Here is a 12,108-nt window from a genome sequence, read left to right as displayed (position 1 = left end):
GTCCTTCCCTCCTTCCCTCCCTCCTTCCCATGCCTTTTCCAGAAGTTCCGGTGTGTCAGCCATTTCTCTCCCCCCACCCCAGGAAACTCTCTGACACCACACTGGTGCCTGGGTTATGGGGGGGGGGGAGGCCAGCCTTGGGCAGGCAGTGGGGGGCCTTCCAGATGCCAGCAGGTCCTGCCTGGAGGAGGCCCTCGCAGCCCCCCCCACCCTCCGGAGCCTGGCTGAGGCCTCTTTGGGGGAGGGACCTCTGGATCCAGACTCCGCAAACAGCCCTCAGTGGCTGCAGGACTTGTGGCCGGCCAGCCTCTCTTGTCCAGCAGAAAAGTGTCCACAGGAGGGGGCAATGGATGCCTGGCAGTTTAGGGCACTAAAATGATACAGAAGTTAAAACGTCCCCAGCATAAAAGGCATCTAATTCACACAGAAACCCCGGAGACCCCTAAGGCGGATGATGGGGCTAATATGGGGGAGGCCCCTCTGGATGTCCAGAGCCGCCCTGGGGAAAGAGCCCCGGCCTCAGGTCCCCCCACTCACCTGGAAGTGGGTGCTCCCCACAGCTGCTCTCCCCCAGGGGCTTTGAGGGTGGTGGTGGTGGGGTGAAGTGGAAAGGCAGCCCTGAAGGACTGACCAGTTAAAACCAGTGCTTGACTGGCACCTGGGCAGCTGAGGGCACACCCGGGTCTTGTCCATCCATAGGTCCTGTTTTGGGTTCAAAATGGAACCAATCTGTATTGATTTACGTATCTTTATCCTGCATTTTTTAATGAATAACTCAAGGCAGTGAACATACCTACAGTAGTATTCCTTTCTCCTCTTATTTTCCCACAACAACCCTGTGAGGTTGCTTGGGCTGAGAGAGAGAGAGAGAGAGAGAGAGAGAGAGAGAGAGAGAGAGAGAGACTGTCCCAAAGTCCCCGAGTCAGCTTTCATGCCTAAGGCAGACCTAGAACTCGTGTCTCCTGGTGATTCCCCCAAAGTCACCCAGCTGGCTTTCATGCCTAAGAAGGGACTAGAACTCGCAAGGCTCCCAGTTTCTAGCCTGCTGCATTCACTGACAGACCAAACTAACTCTGGGGAGGGGAAAAATACACCAGTTCACAATGCAATATGAACTTGAATTATACAGGTGGTCCTCAAGTTATGACTGTAATGGAGCCTGCCCATTCCATTCATAACCAGAGGATTTGGGGGAGGGAATCTCGTCCCTTGGACAGGATCACTCCCTCCTTTCAGCCATAATTGAACGCAAGCAGGGGTGAAATCTAGAATTTGTTACTATTGGTTCTGTGGGTGTGGTTTGGTGGGGGGGGATGTGACGGTGGGAGTGGCCAACTTTTTTTTTTTTTACTTTTAAAAGCATTTTTTCTACAACCTTAAGAGGCTGCAGAAAAAAATGCTTTTAGAAGCCTCTGACGATCAGGCAAGTCAGCTGGGATCGCCAGAGGCTTTTAAAGGCATTTTTTTTTCTACAGCCTCTTTGGCTGAAGAGATGGTAAAAAAAAATGCTTTGAAAAGCCTCTGATGATCCCAGCTGAGCCATGCGTTCCAAGCCTTGCGTTAAGGGGTGAGATGCTCCCGGTTCGGACAGGATCGCCTGATCCGGTAGCGATGGCAGCCGGTGGTTCGGAGAACTGGTAGCAAAAATCCCTGTGCCCCCCCCCCTGCCCAGCTGAGCTGCGTGATCATCAGAGGCTTTTTTTTTTACTTTTAAAAGCATATTTTCGGCCGAAGAGGTTGTAGAAAAAATGCTTTTAAAAGTTAAAAAAAAAAACAGCCTCTGATGATCACGTGGCTCAGCTGGGCATGGGGGTGTGGGGGCTTTTTCCTACCAGTTCTCCGAACCACCCACTGCCATCGCTATCGTATCAGGCGATCCAGTCCGAACCGGGAGCATCTCACCCCTGAACGCAAGGCTCGGTAAATGCACAAGAGGTATTTTGGGATGGCCTAGTGATGGGACAGGACACCTGCCTAAGACCACCCAAGGCCTCCCCGGCACACTGACATACGTCATGCTTCCCACAATTGCTTCCCCCCCCCCCCGAGCCTGCCACACCCAGTCCCTTACCATGCGAAGATCTAGCAAGCTGCCTCCTCTCCAGCCTCTCAGCTGCGTCTGCCCCTCTGCACTTCCATTCGGGCCTCCGGAGGCTTCGCCCAGCACTGTGCCAACTGAAATGGAGTTCGAGGGCAGATCCGCCCCCCAGAAGCTCCATTTCGGGCTGCAACGTGCCAGGTGAAGCCTCTGGGTCTCCGAAAGGCGCATCAGAGGGGCGGATCCGCTCCTTGGAACCTCCATTCTAGCCGGCAGCATTCAGGACGAACGTTGCAGAGCCTCTGCGGTTGTTCGTAGGGGCCAACAACTGCCGTGGTGCTGCAAGATTCGTAGTTTCGGGCCTTGTTAGCAAACACTATGGGGGCGCTTATGGCATAATTTCGAAGGTTTGCTAAGGGATTTGATATTTTATCAAGAACTTTTGACTTCATCAAACCTGTAACCTGGCAAAGACAATTATTGCAAAAGGGGGGGGGAGTTTATTCTCCCGATGGAAACAAATGGAGTCAAGATGTCCACAAGTCCGAAATCTATTTATTGCCTAAGATGGGGGGAAAAAAATGGACCACTATGTTTTTACATGGTTTAATGATTGTAAGAATGGAAATTTCACATTGATACTAATCAATATACACGGTCAAAAACCACGAGGGGGTTGGCATTTTGTTCCCACGAATAAATATTGAAAGTCACAGAGATTCTTCAGCTTTCTCCCCAATTTTGGCTATTGCTGCTACACAGTGCGGGGTTATAGGTCTGGGGGAGGGGCAGGGGGCTTTGCAACCTCTAGCGTGGGATCCTTGGCGATCTCCCAGCTGGATACTTTGTTTGCAGACGTTTTATTACCAAACCAGGTGACATCCTCAGTGCTTCAGGACCCCCACAGTTCAACCCTCCACTGCAAATATTCTCTTCTATGGGCAGGGCCCTCTTCACAGCGTTATGGGCCCCCGGCAAAGCACCGTACTGGGGCCCCTACGACTACTCCTCACAGGAATAAAAATGCAAACGGTCGATAAAATTAAACATATACTTGCATAATCTACGTATAATTTATTTCTATTAAGGCAGAACGCAAAGTGAAATTGAATGTAAGAGTGAAATAATACGGGGTCAGCCTAGATGACCTCTGAAGGGCCCCTTGACTAATTATTATAAAAGACAGTTGGAGAGTTCAAGAAATCAAACCGCACGAATGAACTACCCTTCCCGTTCAGGCAATCACGGGAGGCGGGAGAGAGCCTGGCACATGGGAGGTTCAGTTCACATTCCCTGTTTGTTGTTACTATCACGAGAGGGGTCTTAGAAAAGGCGGCCTTTGGCTCAGAAGGCGAACCGAGCGCGTGGCTGAGCCCTTTGGCCCAACTAAATCAAAGCTTTTCCTGATCTCGAAATTCACGGCATTCCTTGATTTTTCTGCAACACTAGGCGACGCTCCCATGGCCAGGCCGGGGCCCAGCAGGCTGCCTTCGCCCTTCCCAGGCGGCACAAATCCAAGGGGGCGAAGCGAGGGGAGGGTGGGGGGAGCGAAGGCGCTGCGGGTGGAAGGCGCCCCCTGCTGGCCCTGGACAACGCGCCGCTGCCTGCTCCCCCTCCCTCCCTCCCTCCCTCAGCCGCTTCTGGGGGGGGGGAGGCCCCGCCCGCCACCGCCTCCCCGGGGGCCTTTCCAAGGGCGGGAGCCTCTCTGCCTCCCACCCGCGTCCAGGGGAAGGCGGGGGCTCTGCGGGGAATTTGCGAAGCCTCCTCCGTACACGCCACTCCTGCGAGGGAGGCTCCTCCCCTCCGCGCCCTGAACTGACCCTGGCCCCACCGCCCGCCCCGAAGCGAAACGGGGCTCCTCGCGTGGGTAGAGCGTGGCCGGCGCCCAGGCCCGCCACACCCAGCAGCCCCACGCGGGGCAGGACCGCCGAGCCGGGAAACGAAACCGAAAGCTCCGGTGGCGCTTGGCGTCTACTGCGCAGGCGTGGTCTGCGGGCTGATCCTCTTCGCTGAGCTGCCTTTCCAGCGCCAGGTGGGGAGGGGGCTGCTCCCCGCCCTTGGCCCGAGAGACCGGCGGCCGCCAAGAAGTGGCCCCCGACTCCCACGGAAGGGCCCGGGTGGTCAGGGGCCCCTCCAAGCGGGGGGACGGGGGGGTCCCTGGGGTGGAAGCCTGGCTTATTCACCAGGCCAGGAGCCTCCGGGACCCCTGGGCTGCCCGGGCTGAGCTTGAGGGCACCGGGGAGCGGAGGGATGCCCAAAGAGGCCGCCCCAGCCACTGGGCTACCTCCCCCGTTGGCAAGAAGCCCCCTTGCTTGGCCAGGCCTAGCTCTTCTCTGCCCCACTTCCCCCAGGGCAGGAAAGTCTAAGGGGGGGGGGGGCTGGCCTCTGGACTTTAATGGGGGGAGGGCTTCAGGGCAGCTTCCCTGCAGGGGGGAGAGGGGCTGAGAAATCCCCCCCCCAAGAGCCCCCAGGCTGCCTGGGGAGAAGGAGCCAATGCGCAGCCTTCCCTTCCAGGCCCAGCAAAGGGAACCAAGGAGCCCCATGGAGACCTCAGGGAAGCAGACGGCCTTGGGGCAGCTGGGCCAGGAGGCCACTTGTCCACTCTGCCTGGATCTCTTCGAGCAGCCGATGGTCCTGTCCTGCGGGCACAACTTCTGCCACAACTGCCTGGCCCAGCTGGGCGCTGAGTTTTCTTGCCCCCAGTGCAGAGCCAAGGTGGGGCGTGACAGCGCCTGCCCCAACCAACCCCTGGCCAACATCGTCTGCCACCTGAAGAGGCTGTGGCTGTCTGGGGGAGCCCAGGAGGAGGGCAGCCGCCGCCAGCTGTGCCAGGAACACGGGCAGCCCCTGCAGACCTTCTGCTCCAGTGAGAAGAGCCTCCTCTGCCCCGGCTGCCTGGAGGGGCACCAGGACCACCCCCTCCTCTCTCTGCCCGAGGCTGCCCAGGAGTACAAGGTAGGGGGCGGGCAGCCCCAACTGCATGGGGCACTCCATCAGCTCTTGGGAGGGGGGCGCAGGTAGAGGGGGTCACCTGAAGTCCCCAGAAAGATGGGAAGATGATCCTGGCGGCAGTGAGAGGCCCACAAAGGCTACCAGTTGAAAAAAATGGCAGAGGGGGGCCAGGCGCTTTTTTGGCAGCGAGAGAGGAGATGGGGGCGGCAGACAGTCTCGTAGGCCTCTGCCTGCCTCTGGGGCCCCCCAGCAGGGCCTCTCCTTGAGTGGGGCACGGGGGTCCCTGGGTGGGAGCGCTGCCACTGTGGACCCAGGAATGGCCCCCTCTCTTCCGCACGCAGGGCCTACTGGATGGCCTCCTGGAGCCCCTGAGGAAGGAGGGGCAGAAGCTGCTGGAGCAGAGGCTGGCAGAAGAGCAGAGCCGGCAGGAATGCCAGGTGGGTCTTTTGGGGAGGGGGCAGGAGGCAGCTGGGAAATCTCCCCCCTCCCTCTGAGTCTCCCCTTCTCTGCCCCCCCAGGAGCAATTTGCCTCTGAGAAGCAGAAGGTGGGCCTGGCGCTGGAGTCCCTGCAGGAGCTGCTCCGGGGGGGGCAGTCGGTGTGGCTGGCCTGGCTGGCCGAGCAGGAGGAGAAGATGGAGGCCGAGTGGGGGGTCGCCCTGGCCCAGCTCTCCGGGGAGGCCTCCCGCCTGCAGCAGCTGATGGCCCAGACGGAGCGGAAGTGCCGGCAGCCGGACGGGGAGTTCCTGCAGGTGGGGAGGGGCTCTGGCTGGCCTCAAGGTGGGGGGGGAGCAGAGGTTTCCCTTGCAAGGGCCGGGACCCACTTCTCTCTTCTCCTCTTTCAGGACATCCAGGACACCGTAGACAGGTAGGCGCCCTCTTCCCCCCCCCTCCCCGGTCTTTGTGGGTCGCTGCAGTTGATAAGTTAGTAAGACCTTAGTCCTTGGTATAGTAGGATGGGAATCACATTTTATTATTAGTCATATTTCTATGCCGCCCACTCTCCGAGGACTCTGGGCGGCTTACACCAAAGACAGTATATTAAATAGCATATTGCCCCCAACAATCTGGGTCCTCATTTTACCCACCTCAAAAGGATGGAAGGCTGAGTCAACCTTGAGCCGGTAAGATTTGATCCGCTGATCTGCTGAACTAGCAGTCAGCTGAAGTAGCTGCAGTACTGCACTCTAACCACTGCGCCACCTCGGCATTGACGTTTGTGTTGAGGTTGTGTCTTTCCTCGCGTCTTTACTGAACTCTGTACTGGTTCAGTGCGCAGAGTTGGTTGCGATCAAAGCAACGAACAACAGTTGAATAACAAACAAGCCAGGATTCATATCACATCCTAAACTCAGGTTGGCAAAATCAGTCCTGCATTCACCTCGCAAGATGCTGGAAAGGGCCGGCTTGTTTCACACATCCCCATTGTCACTGCGTTATTTTATTTGCCAGCTGAACTCATCATTTCTGGACTATCTGACTTTCCGTACCTTGCCAAGAATTGTTATCAAAAGTTACTACGCATGTCTGCATTCTTTCACTTGCTTCACACACTCTTTCCTTTGTTCTCTTGCCAGAAAGGTCGGGCTGAGAAATAGCCGGCAAGAACTATTTCAAAATGTAGCAATTACTTTTCTTAGTTAGTGAGGTGTTTTATTTTCTTTATAACAAATAAATGAGTTTTATTAGAAAACTTTTCTTCGCGCTTCTTTTCAGAATATTGCAACTTGGAATAAACCACCATCCATCCTCTAATTAAACCAGGGTGATTTGTCCCAGAGCCAAACATGGGATTAATCAATGCCCTGACACCCATGGCCAACCCAACCCTCACCCAGCCTCCCCTCGTCTTGTGGAGAGAGAGCTGGGTAGCTGTGTGAGGCCTCCCTCCTTGTGTCGCAGGTGCCGGAGTTATGTGGTGGGTCGCGTGGAGAGGGTCTCTCCCAGGCTGCAAGACAGACACAGGACCTTCTTGGAGAAAAACGCTTCTGTAAGGCTGGTGGTGGACAATTCCAAAGGTGAGGGGCCCTTTCAGGAGGAGCCTCAGGAGTTCTGGGGGATTCTGGGCCCCTCTTCTGCCCTCCTTTTCTACTGGGGGATCTCGGGGGGGCAAGAGCGAATCCAGCTCCAGCCAACCTCTGGCTGGGTAAAGGGGGGGCTGCCTCCTCCACCCCCAAACCGTGGCCCTCGGGGGCGGGTCAGTGGGCATCTGGCGGGCACCGAGACACTGGTGCCAACAGGGTGGCTTCTCATGGGCATCGCCCACTGGCGGCTGTTTCTCATCCCGGCCTCCTCGTTTTTTCCTTTCCTCCTCCGAATCTCAGCCTCTCTGCAGAAGACTCTGACCAGGGAGAACCTGGATCGACTTCTGGCCACGGGTAACCCCCTGGGGCTGTGGGGGGGGGAACGAGGCAATGTGGGAGGGGCTTGCAAAGACCACCTGCCCTCGTCAGGCCTCACAGCAACGTTTTCCCCAAACCTGCCAGGAGTGGCTTGAAGTCCCAAGTCTGGGGGGCCCCAAAGGCAGCCTCTCGGGGAGGCGGGGGTCCCTCAGCAGCCACACGGAGCCGGCCCTTCCCTGCCTCCACTTGGCCGCTCCAGAAAAGAGCCACGCTTGTGGGTGCTGGGAGGGCCTTCCCGGGCATAGAAGAGCCTGGCGGGGGGGGCGGTGAGGGTGTGGGGGGATTGCTCAGTTTTTAGTTGTGCCTGGTAGAGAGTGGGGGAGGGGGCTTCTTCAGAAAGAGCAGCCGGATTTTAAAGCATGTCCCCCTTTCTTCCCCAGTGCCTGTGCCACAAGCCCCCCAAACTCCAAGGTCGTCTAAAGGTAACAACCCACTGGGAAAGCTGAGGGGCTGGGCGTGGCTCTCCATAGAAAACGGGCCCAGCTCAGTGGTGAAATGTAAAATTGGTTACTGCTGGTTCTGTGGGCATGGCTTGGTGGGGGGTAATATGACTGAGTGGGCGTGGCCAACTTTTTTTTTTTTTACTTTGAAGAGGTTGTAAAAAATGCTTTTAAAAGCCTCTGATGATCCCAGCTGACTTGCCTGATCGGCAGAGGCTTTTTTTTCCTTTTAAAAGCATTTTTTTCTATAATCTCTTCGGCCAAAGAAGTTGTAGAAAAAATGCTTTTAAAAGTAAAAAAAAGCCTCTGATGATTGCGCGGCTCAGCTGGGCAATTGGGGGGGGAGACAGGGATTTTTGCTACCGGTTCTCCGAACCACCCGCCTCCATCGCTCCCGGTCCGAACGGGGAGCATTTCACCCCTGGCCCAGCTGCAGCACCCTGTGGCAAATGTTGGGCATCCCATGCCTGGCAAGGGCCCTGCCTGAGCCCGTCCTCAGCCTTACAGGCGGCCGAAGGGTCAGCAGGTGCTGCCTGTAAAAGGGGGGGCCCCAAAGCAGCCACCCAAATGTGGTGGGTGGGCCTTGGGCAGCTGCAGGGGGCTCTCCGGGGGGAGGTTTGGCCAGCTTACATCGCCTGGCTCTGGTGCTCGCTCTCTGGGAGGAGGAGCACTAAACCCACCAACAACAATAGTGGCAACCAGGAGCAGAAACAAGGACAAGCCTCAGATTACGACCACAACTGAGCCCAGCGTTTCCATTGCTAAGTGAGACAGTTGTTAATTTTGCCCCATTTTACGATGTTTCTTGGCACAGTTGTTAAGTGAGTCCCTGCAGTTGTTAGCAACACAGTTGTTAAGTGAATTTGCAAAAGGGGGCGCCTATCATCTAGTTGCCATATGTTCAAATTTTGACCAGGCGACCATGGGGATCCTTCACTGGTCCTAAGTGTGAAAAAACGGTCATAACTCACTTTTCCAGTGCCATTGTGATTTCAAACCACCACTAAATAAATGGTTGTAAATTGAGGACTGCCTGTGTTATCTCCAGGTGCCCTGGGCAATAAATACCTGAGCTGTGCCCTCCCTGGGTCAGACCCCCGGCCTCTGTTCTACCCACCCACGACCCCCACCCAGCACCCTTCAGAGGCAGCCCCATGGAGGCTGCAGAGGGTGACATGCTTAGGAATGGAGACGGACCTTCTCTGAAGCTTGCCAGGCACCGCGTCTCATGGCAGCGAGTTCCAGAGATGACCGAGCGGCCCATTTTGCTCCCTTTGGCATCCTGCTGCCCCCCACCCGCTAAGCAGGTGCAGCCGCCGCTCTGCCCTGCCCTCAGCGCCTGAAGCATCCTCTAAGACAGAGTTCCCCAACCTTTTCGGCTTTGTGGACCAGTGGGGGGGATGTGTGTAGAAAGGAGATGGTCGTGCGTGTATGGTGGGCTAGTGTCAGCAAACACGCACACAGCACAATACCTTTCTGCTTGTGTGAGTGGGGACGTGCGTGCGCAGTCCCCCTCCACCTCTGTGACCCGGTTCCAAAAGGCTCAAGGCACGGTAGTGGGCTGCGGCCCAGGGGTGGGGGAAACCCTGCTCTAAGAACTGCTTTGCCCTCCCCTGTTGCCAGCCTGCCTTCAGGGTTTCTCTTCTCTGTCCTGCAGTCTACGTCATGCCGAACAACGCAACCGCCCACCCGCGGCTCTGGTGCCAGGGATCCACGGTGACTTGGGCCAACACATATCAGCAATGCCCGGATGTACCAGAGAGGTTCGACCAGGAATTGTGTGTCCTGGGCAATGGGATATTCACCACAGGATGGAACTGCTGGGAAGTGACCGTGCAGGAGCCAGACAATGTCCCTGTGTGGGACAGACCATGCTGGGCCATCGGGGTAGCCAAGGAGTCCGTCCGCAGGAAGGGGGGCTTCCAGCTGAGCCCCCAGGAGGGAATCTGGGCCGTGGGGAAGAGTGCTGGGGGGGAGATGGTCGCTTTCTCCAAGAGTCCGCAGAAGCTGAGCTTGCGATGTCCGCTGCGGAGGCTGCGGGTGAGGCTGGGCTACGAGGCAGAAACGGTGGAGTTCCTGGATGCGGAGACGGAGACTTTCCTCCACAGGTTCCAGACGGGGCCCTTCCTTGGCGAGACGCTCCGGCCTTTTTTCTATCTGGGCCAGGAGAGGTTCACCCTTCAATGTGAGCCATATCCACAGCCTCCACAAGGGCCCGTGCATTTCTCATTCTACAGATGAGAAATATATGATAGAATGGAGAAGATGGATAGATTATATTCAAAATAAATATCGAACTAAAAAATTTCAAATAGTTTAGGAATAGATAGATGTTGTTATGTATTCAAATTTAGTTTGGTAAATGGGGAGTTAAAGTATTAGACGGAGGTAGGAGGTTATAATTAGACTATGTTAGATTATGATCGTTGAATGTTACACCCTGTATTTTACTCTGGGAAGTAGGGAGGGGGAGGGTTGGGGAGGGTGGAGGGAAGGGGGGGGATATATATGTAAACTTTTAAAAACTTTTCAATTAAAAAAAGAAAAAAAGTGAGGTGCTTGTGACTTGGTGTCCTTTAAAAGGCTCTGCGGTGGATGGCTGATGGGGTCGTCTCCTGGGGCTCCAACCAGCGTCCCACAGTCTCCTTGCAGGAACAGCCGCCCGGAGCAGATGCGGGAGCTCTCCCATCCTCTCCTAATCCAGAGAGTTTCCCCGCAACCATCTCCGCTCTCTGCCATAACCTTCCCCGGAAGTCCAGAGAGGCTGAGTTCATGCTAGCCACAAACGCTTGAGCCCTGCCTGAACGCTTTATACTGCAAGGTGCCACCAAGGCGGATACAATTGCGAACTCGGCAATGGAGCCGAGCAACTCGGGGGCAGGTGTGGCTGTGCCCTCGGGGAGGCTGGCCTCAGGCAAACAAGCTCACCTGCTCCCACGTGCCCAACTCCAGCGTTTCAGCCCTGGCTATTTGCCAGCAGAGCCTCCGAAAGGCGCTTGGGCTTTCCGGAGAGCAAGAGCTGCCACGACCTTCCTCCTCTGGCATTGCAAGGATGGGCACAGCTCTCTGGGCGGATGGGTTAATGAACTCCCACACCCACACAGCCCACCTGGGCCTCCCTCCCATGTGCCCATTGGGACCTAGCCAGGAAGACCACCAAGCATGCAGGGACTTACGGGCGGGGGTTGATGATGAGAGCCAGAAGGCAGGATCCACCTCCACCCCCCCTTCCCCAGACAAGCCCCCACCCCCCCTTCCCAGACTCTGCCTTTTACCACTGTGAGACCAGGGCAAAAGAATCACAGCCTTGAAAATGAGTTCGCCTGTTCAAAATCCACCTTCGGAGGGAGCTGTTTGGGAGATGCTGGGGGGTGGGGGAATTAAGAAGGAACCCCCCCCCTTCTTAGAGACAAGGAGGATCCAGGAGGAGCACCTGGGCAGAGCCTGGAGGGGGGGCCCAGCAGGTGGGGAGAGGAGGAGATGCAGCCCTGTAGCCAGTGGGGGATTTTGGAAAATGCACCAGCCTGGTGCAGGAGTGGGGGGGGGGGAACAGGCAGTCCTGGGTCTCAGCCTCCCCACACACACACAATGGCATTGTGGGGGTCCTGCCTGGACAAGCTGGTTCTGGAAGCCTCTCCCTGCAAAATGGGGCTGATGTCCCACATCCTGGGAAGCCGAAGGGCTTCGGATCTGGGCTTCCATTCGGTCTTCCCTGGAAGGCCGGCAAGAAGGGGAGAGCCAGGGGTGGGGGGAGGCCAGGACCAACCTCGCCCTTGGCTGAAGGAGGTTGGGCCGGGGGTGGGGAGCTGTCTTGGAGGGGGGGAGCTCTTCCCTTCGGTCCAAGGTCAGCTCCTTGTCTGGAGCATCCAGGGTTGTGTTTGTTTGTTTGTTTTATTAAATTTGTATACCGCCCTACTCCCAAAGGACTCAGGGCGGTGGACAGGCACAAGATAAAATACAGAAATACAAAAGTTAAGAACAATTTAAAACCAAATTAAATAATATTGGCCCACGACAATTAAAATCCCAATAAATTTAAAACAAAATTTAAAATTTAAAATTTAAAAGAAAGGGGAGAAAAATTAGGCCAGGCCAGCTTGCTGGAATAAGAGGGTCTTAAGAGCACGGCGGAAGGTGCGCAGATCCGGGATCCTCCGTATCTCCGGGGGGAGTTCGTTCCAGATAGTAGGTGCCCCCACAGAGAAGGCCCTCCCCCTGGGGGCCGCCAGTCGACACTGCTTGGCTGATGGCACCCGGAGGAGATCCTCTCTATGAGAGT

General features: G+C 56.3%; 1 protein-coding gene across 2 annotated transcripts; it reads left to right on the top strand.

Moving 5' to 3' along the window:
* Window positions 1-3,698: 3,698 nt before the first annotated feature.
* Window positions 3,699-10,383, top strand: LOC117673494 (zinc finger protein RFP-like). Of its 2 annotated transcripts, XM_060690169.2 has the most exons (9): window positions 3,699-4,070; window positions 4,553-4,993; window positions 5,332-5,427; window positions 5,509-5,739; window positions 5,833-5,855; window positions 6,890-7,005; window positions 7,312-7,365; window positions 7,770-7,811; window positions 9,487-10,383. In XM_060690169.2, exons 2-9 carry the CDS (start codon window positions 4,580-4,582, stop codon window positions 10,068-10,070), a joined length of 1,560 nt encoding a protein of 519 aa, XP_060546152.2. In that variant the 5' UTR covers window positions 3,699-4,070; window positions 4,553-4,579; the 3' UTR covers window positions 10,071-10,383. The 2 variants fall into 2 exon arrangements, with proteins under 2 accessions (XP_060546152.2, XP_087741136.1); XM_087885010.1 differs by lacking the exon at window positions 3,699-4,070 and having other exon boundaries at window positions 4,480-4,993.
* The last annotated feature ends 1,725 nt before the right edge of the window (window positions 10,384-12,108 follow it).

The sequence above is a fragment of the Pantherophis guttatus genome, chromosome 2 (genome assembly GCF_059756535.1).
Source record: "Pantherophis guttatus breed Tessera chromosome 2, ASM5975653v1, whole genome shotgun sequence".
Taxonomy (NCBI): domain Eukaryota; kingdom Metazoa; phylum Chordata; class Lepidosauria; order Squamata; family Colubridae; genus Pantherophis; species Pantherophis guttatus.
Note: the sequence above shows the minus strand (reverse complement) of the source record. Positions and strands in the feature narration are given on the sequence as shown.

Excerpts from the sequence above, each read along its gene's own strand:
- LOC117673494 (XM_087885010.1), top strand. The coding sequence starts at position 4,532 with ATGCGCAGCCTTCCCTTCCAGGCCCAGCAAAGGGAACCAAGGAGCCCC. Across the intron at positions 5,740-5,832 it reads CGGACGGGGAGTTCCTGCAG|GACATCCAGGACACCGTAGA; the intron begins GTGGGGAGGGGC and ends CTCCTCTTTCAG. Across the intron at positions 7,366-7,769 it reads GGATCGACTTCTGGCCACGG|TGCCTGTGCCACAAGCCCCC; the intron begins GTAACCCCCTGG and ends TTTCTTCCCCAG.